The 6,351-nt window shown below is 33.6% G+C and overlaps 1 protein-coding gene across 4 annotated transcripts in view; it reads left to right on the top strand.

Annotated features, from left to right (window-relative positions):
- LOC106867789 (nuclear pore complex protein Nup98-Nup96) overlaps positions 1-6,351 on the top strand; it is a 114,383-nt gene that overhangs the window by 85,040 nt on the left and 22,992 nt on the right. For all 4 annotated transcript variants that reach the window (XM_052973670.1, XM_052973671.1, XM_052973668.1 and 1 more), the window contains 3 exons: positions 711-921; positions 2,900-3,022; positions 3,825-3,956. In XM_052973670.1, the coding sequence (XP_052829630.1) occupies positions 711-921; positions 2,900-3,022; positions 3,825-3,956 (466 nt within the window). The remainder of the gene's footprint in view (positions 1-710; positions 922-2,899; positions 3,023-3,824; positions 3,957-6,351) is intronic.

Here is a 6,351-nt window from a genome sequence, read left to right as displayed (position 1 = left end):
ATCTTCTGTTGAAAAACCTTCAAATTTGGAATCACTGCTTGATAGCATGAAACTCCTTTCCATCTTCAAAGTTGAAAAAAATTAACGCCGCAAAAAATGTGGAAAAAAATCTTCCAAAATTCACTGAGTTCAAATATCACGCCAAACAATGTCGGAGACAATAACTCAACTGTTTGCAAAGTGAAATCAGGTGTTTTAACGAATGTACTAACGAGATTTGGGTTCAAATATACATTTAAATAACAATGGGTACACTCGGCCAGCTACGGCCGGGTTAGTCTTATGAACCAAAAAATTTTTCGGCCGGGTTAGTAACGAAAGGGTTAAGTGTCTTTTAAAATTTTTGCTGTTGAGAGGCTTTTAATACTGGAATGATTAAAAGAGAGGGCAGTAAAATTTGAAAGCTATGAGCAGTAAAGAGTGTTGTAATATATGGGAGTATATTTATAATCCGGCACTGTAAGATATATATTTGACTGAGGTATTGTTTTGTTTTGTTTTTTTCTCATTTTCTGATAAACTTCTTTTGTATCTTTATTTGTATTTTAAGGGAATCAGATTTTAGTAGATTATCTTAGAAATTAATAATTTTTGTCTTTTACATACAAAGGTTATTACTTTTGGAATAATGATATGTTAATCACTTTTATTCTTCAATGCTATTTAATCTCAGCTATTTCTTTTTGAATCATACATCATTTTTGTTTTAGAAGCAAAGACTACCACCCAACAGTGCAACTAATGGTGATACCAACCTGAATGTGCCTCAGGCTTTCACAAAGAGAGATATGTTAGAAATTAATGATTCAGATTCTGCTATGCAGTCGACTTCTCAACTACCAGTTAATGGGCTCATTACAGAAGATGATGCTGAAATGTCTGATTTAATTGGATTTGATTATTCTCAAAAATCTTTTGAAGGTAAGTGTTTAAGTTTTGAAATTTAGAATTAATAAATTTTTCAATTATATTGACATTTATCTTGCAATTTCATCTAAAAATATTGTGGTACTATCTATGAAATATCCAGTATCGTAATCATCATTTACTGTTTACTTCCTTTGGTGGTATGAGTTGTACAGGTCATCACTGCTCAAATCAATTCTTATTTTACTACCCTACTAAACGTGTCAGAGAATTATGTCTCACTTGTAAGTTTTATTTTTGGTTTGCTTTTTATGGTTGGATACCCTTTTAATCACTACTAGTCGTATTTTATCATGGCACTGACACTAGAGAGGTCAACATATCTGCAACAAGTCTAAAGGTCCCTCTCAGCTTTGTGTCATCTCTGAGTATTCACCATCCATTTTACAGAGTCTGTTTAATATACTTTTCATGGCAACAGTCCTGATGAGATTACCTTATATCCTGTAAGGGTAGAAGATTTTCTGTACTGAAATATTTGTTCATTCATATCAGGTTAATATGTTTGAAAAGTTGAATAAATGCATATGTGAATTGAGAAAAAGAATCAGCACAGGTGGATGAAGGTTGCAAGAGAGTGATGATAGAAACAGAGTGGTTGTAGGATAATGACAGTAATAGAGACATAATTACACAATGCTAAAGAGTGATGATAAGTGTCAAGAGCAAATGATGACTAGCTGAATAGAAAAGATAATGGTGTAGGAAAGGAGTTATACACCATTAGGTGTATACCCGCTTCCGTACATCAAATTACTAGAAGAAACAACGGAACACAGATTCTGAACCATCAACACAACAATATTTATTTACAGAGGAAATAGGCAGCACTTCGCCCTTTTGGTTGCTGAGACGCCGTCAATGATGTTGGTGGTTATTTGTCTAGTTCCAGAGTTGGAATGTTGGAAAGACTGTCTCCAGAGTTGGAATGTTGGAGAGAGACTGCTTGTACGTCTGAGCTCTTCGCCGGCCGGCGAGAAAAGAGAATGAAAAAGGGCGCGAAGCTTGGGTGTCGAACGACCACGCATGCGCACGAGATTCTTCCTGTATTCCTTCCGGAACTAGTCCCTGTGCATGCGTGGATAAGCTTTCCGGAATGTCTGCTATTAAGGCGTCACTACAATGGTATAATGTATTGGGTACTGCCTTTTTTTAGTTACATTACTGAATAATGATAATAACATCGAAAAATACCTTAAGGATGAAAACCCAGGTTCGAAATTTCCCCAAGACACCTGATGAAGGCTGGAGGGTATATCAGCTGAAATGTTGTGTTAACAAGAAACAAGATGAGGACAAATATCTGTCAACATTTACTATGTCTGACAGCATTGAATATACCGGTGTAAGTACTACTTGACATAAAGCTTAAAATGAAGGTAGAAGTAAAACAAAGCAGATCTATCAAGTCGGGAATGTAGACAAACAACACTGTTTCAGGGAAGAGGAAAGAAGTATAGGTCAACAACAACAACCAGTGGAAGTATGGCTTCTGAAATATAACAATATTGGTTTCAACTTAGTATCCAATCAAAATTCTTATAAAATAAATTTAAAATTGTCAGGCTTAGTATTGATTGATACATGATTTGATTGTCTTTGTAACCATTGCTCTTAAAATAACAAAATGACCTCCATTGCTTTGTTGGTAGAAATTATTTGGAGAAAGAGAATCTTAACTTGAGTGAGTTGAGTTAAAATAACAATATCGAGATTTCATTTCCATTATGAAGATAATATTAGACGATTCAGAAAACAAGGAAAAGCAATCAGGACATACGGCGAAGTTAGTATCTGTGTTAGACATTAAAGTAAAAAACAAAGATATACTACAAATTTAAGGTAGCTCAAGCTAAGTTTAATAATCTGTTACAGCAGAAATGAGGGAATGACTTTTCAGGAGAGCTGTATAGACAAGATATTTATTTGCATGTATTTTCTGACTTTCAGAACATTTATTTTTCATTTTTAGTGGAACCAATGGAAAATGCTGAACCAGCTGAAACATTCCCACACAATCTTGTACTTGAAATAGGAGTTAATAGTAATAACATACAAATGATGAAGGCATCTTTCTTTGGAGATGCTGAAAACGGTATGTAAATTGTATGCATATCTTCAATGTGTTTTTTTTTTGTTTTGGAATAGATCTTAACAGTTTAAATAATTATACTTATTGTATCAATATATTTATATTTGCTGATAATTGCTAACAAAATAAGAAACCTTTATTGTTTGTTACCCATGCTTTTAATTCAGGATCACTTAAGGCTGCTAATTTGAATCTCATTATTACATAAATGGATTTTATTAGGTGAAATTTTGTTTTTTAAGCTGTATCCTAAGCATCAATTTAATTATCACTAAATGTGTGTAAAGTTGTTTTGAAAATTTATTGATCTATAGGTGCAGGAGTAGCTGTGTGGTAAGAAGCTTGCTTCCCAACCACATGGTTCTGGTTCAATCCCACTGCATGGCACCTTGGGCAAGCGTCTTCTACTGTAGCCTTGGGCCAACCAATGCCGTTGTGTATGTGTGCATATATATATATATATATATATATATATGTATTTGTGTGTCTGTGTTTGTCCCCCCACCATCACTTGACAACCAATGTTGGTCTGTTTATGTCTCCGTAACTTAGCATTTTGGCAAAAGAGACTCATAGAAGAAGTGCTAGGCTTACAAAGAATAAATCCTGGGGTTGATTTGTTTGACTAAAGGCAGTGCTCCAGCATGGCTGCCATCAAATGACTGAAACAAGTAAATGAATAAAAGAATATATAGTTGTTAGAAATGCGATTGTGAAGTGGTTACAATAAATCGATCTGAATATCAAAAATGAACTTCTACCATTAATGTTTTTTTATTACATTTTCAATTATTTTTATTTTCAGAAAATGTTAATGAAAATGTTGACCTTCGGAAAAAGTCTGTAATCACACCTATCATCACTTCAGAGAAAAGTTCAAATCATAAACCGCACTTAAAAAGGAAGGATTATATAAAATTGCAAAAACACACACAAAGTAGGTTTTAACAGTATTTGTAAATAATAATCCATTCTTGCAACTTATTTTATATTACTCTTAAAGATTGAACATCTATCTGTATATCAATAACCATGTTCTGAACTTACTTTATAAAAATGTGTATAATGGTATGTCCTTGATATGGAATTTTTCCAGTTTCTGTATATTAACCCTTTCACTACCACACCACCTGTAGATGCCAGTAAATTAGTTTAGTTAATGTTACTGATCTGCCTGTCATCATTATTGCTTAATGTTGTTTTCCATGCTGGTATTGGCTGGAGGATATGCAGCTATCTTCATCCATATGCATCACATGATCAAACCAGCAGTCTTCTCTCTTGCACACAAAATTTGATGTCTCTTATACCCAGTTTTCCTCTTAAATCATTTACACTCTGTCGTTCATACACACTGACATTACCCATCCAGCAGAGCATGCTAGCTTAATTCCTTTATTGGCAGAGGTACCTTATAACTTTTTACATATACAATATATCAATTAACTATAGTTAAATTCACTAAAAGCCACAAAATGTACCTCTACCAGCTGGGTAGTATGCCCAATAGTGGTCAGATTTGTCAACTCCACCAATATATTTATTATAGCAAATATTCTCTAAGGGTTTCCCCTCAGCATTAGTAGACAATAAAAATCTGTCTTTTATCTTTGTATAAAAGTTGCTAACAAATTTTGTTTTTGCACTTGTAGAATGTCCCCCTCTTTTTAAAAAAAATTTCATTTCATTTCATGGGGTAACCTCTGTGGTTGCTCATAATGGTACTGCACGTATAAGTACTTACACGGGCAAGATGTTCTGCCAAAGCCACTGAAGAAAAAAAACAGTCAAAATAGAAGTGTTGGTGTTGATGGTGAAATGGCTCAGTTAGAGACCATACTACATCATATCCTGACCCATATGGTCTGTTTCCACTTATCACAAAGAAAATCAATAACAGGGGATCATAGTTTGAGTCATTTTTGCTGGGGGCATCAGCAAAGTCAACTAAATACAAATATTGAGATATTTTCAAATACCTTGTCTTAGACAAAATGCTGGAGATATGTGGATTATCATACCTTACATCAGGACTCCAGTAATTCCATAGTCAAGGAAGATGTTTATAGTAAAAAAAAGTTTGCATCTCTACAGTACCAGCTGACTGCCATAGTGGATCAGCTCTTCCATGAATAGAAATTATTCATTGAGCATATTTATTTGTTTCTTCTGTGACACTTTGAAAAAAAACTTTTTGGTAAAAATGATTATAGTCCAGTGGTTGAGCATCGGGAGGTAGACTCTGTTGTTAACCAGTCTTATCTGTGAAATCAGGAATTCTGGTTGACTTAGTAATCTTCAACCATTTTCATTGTTATCACTTTCATTATCAAAATCTTCCTCATCTGACTAAGATTCGTAAATATCAATATTAGATTCGTTTAAAGACAGATCAATGTTTTCCTTTACATTTTGTACATCAATAAGGGTATAAAACCTTCAAAGTAGGAATTGCTGCTTGCTGATGCCATATCATTAAAAACTAAGATATATACTTCTCTTCAAACGTTGAAAAAAAAACCAAGAAGTCTCAAAAATTTCACAGTATTTTTACTTGAATAAAAGCAGGAAAGGTTTTATCTTGCCTTGTCTCAAAGCTACGAGAAATCAATAACATGATTGTTCATTTTTTTAGTGATTTCGTAGAGAAATCAAATACAGCTGGATTTGACCAATTCAAACAAATAAAGGGGAATTATTTTCGGCCAGTTATGGCCAGTTTAAACGCTAAAGGGTTAAGGCATCACCTTTGTAACAGCTGACTATAATGCTACTACACCAATCGTTGGGTATCATTCCCTCCTTAATTGCTTTATCTACCAAGATAGGATAGCTGAGTCAGAAAGCTGGTCCTTCAGTTGGATCTACATTAAGCAGACTCTACTACCAAGCATTCTTTACATTTAGCAACCTTGCATAATGGCATTTCCAAGTCCCTTGCTTTGCAAATTCATTAAATGTAAGTGAAACATAATTCATGTAGGCACATTTCTCTCCTATGACATCATAATTTACTCTCACACACTGTCTTTTCCCAAATGAGAATTTCAGTGCAAATCTTGTTAGTACATTTGTGGAAGCATGTTATTTCACTATCTAAACAATTGAGTTACACTGTCTGACCTTATTTTACTAGATATCTGAGTGCTATGAATTTTTGTAGTTTTTTTTTGTTTTTTTTTTTTTGCTTTGATTTTCTGAAATGTTTCACCATGGATGAAAATTGGAAACCAGTTTCATATTGTTGTGTTTTCAAAGGAAGACATAAAAAAATCTAGCAAAATAATTTTGTAGTAAATATTTAAGGCATTAAGACAATATGAATTTAAAAA

Source organism: Octopus bimaculoides, chromosome 16 (genome assembly GCF_001194135.2).
Source record: "Octopus bimaculoides isolate UCB-OBI-ISO-001 chromosome 16, ASM119413v2, whole genome shotgun sequence".
Classification (NCBI taxonomy): domain Eukaryota; kingdom Metazoa; phylum Mollusca; class Cephalopoda; order Octopoda; family Octopodidae; genus Octopus; species Octopus bimaculoides.
Note: the sequence above shows the minus strand (reverse complement) of the source record. Positions and strands in the feature narration are given on the sequence as shown.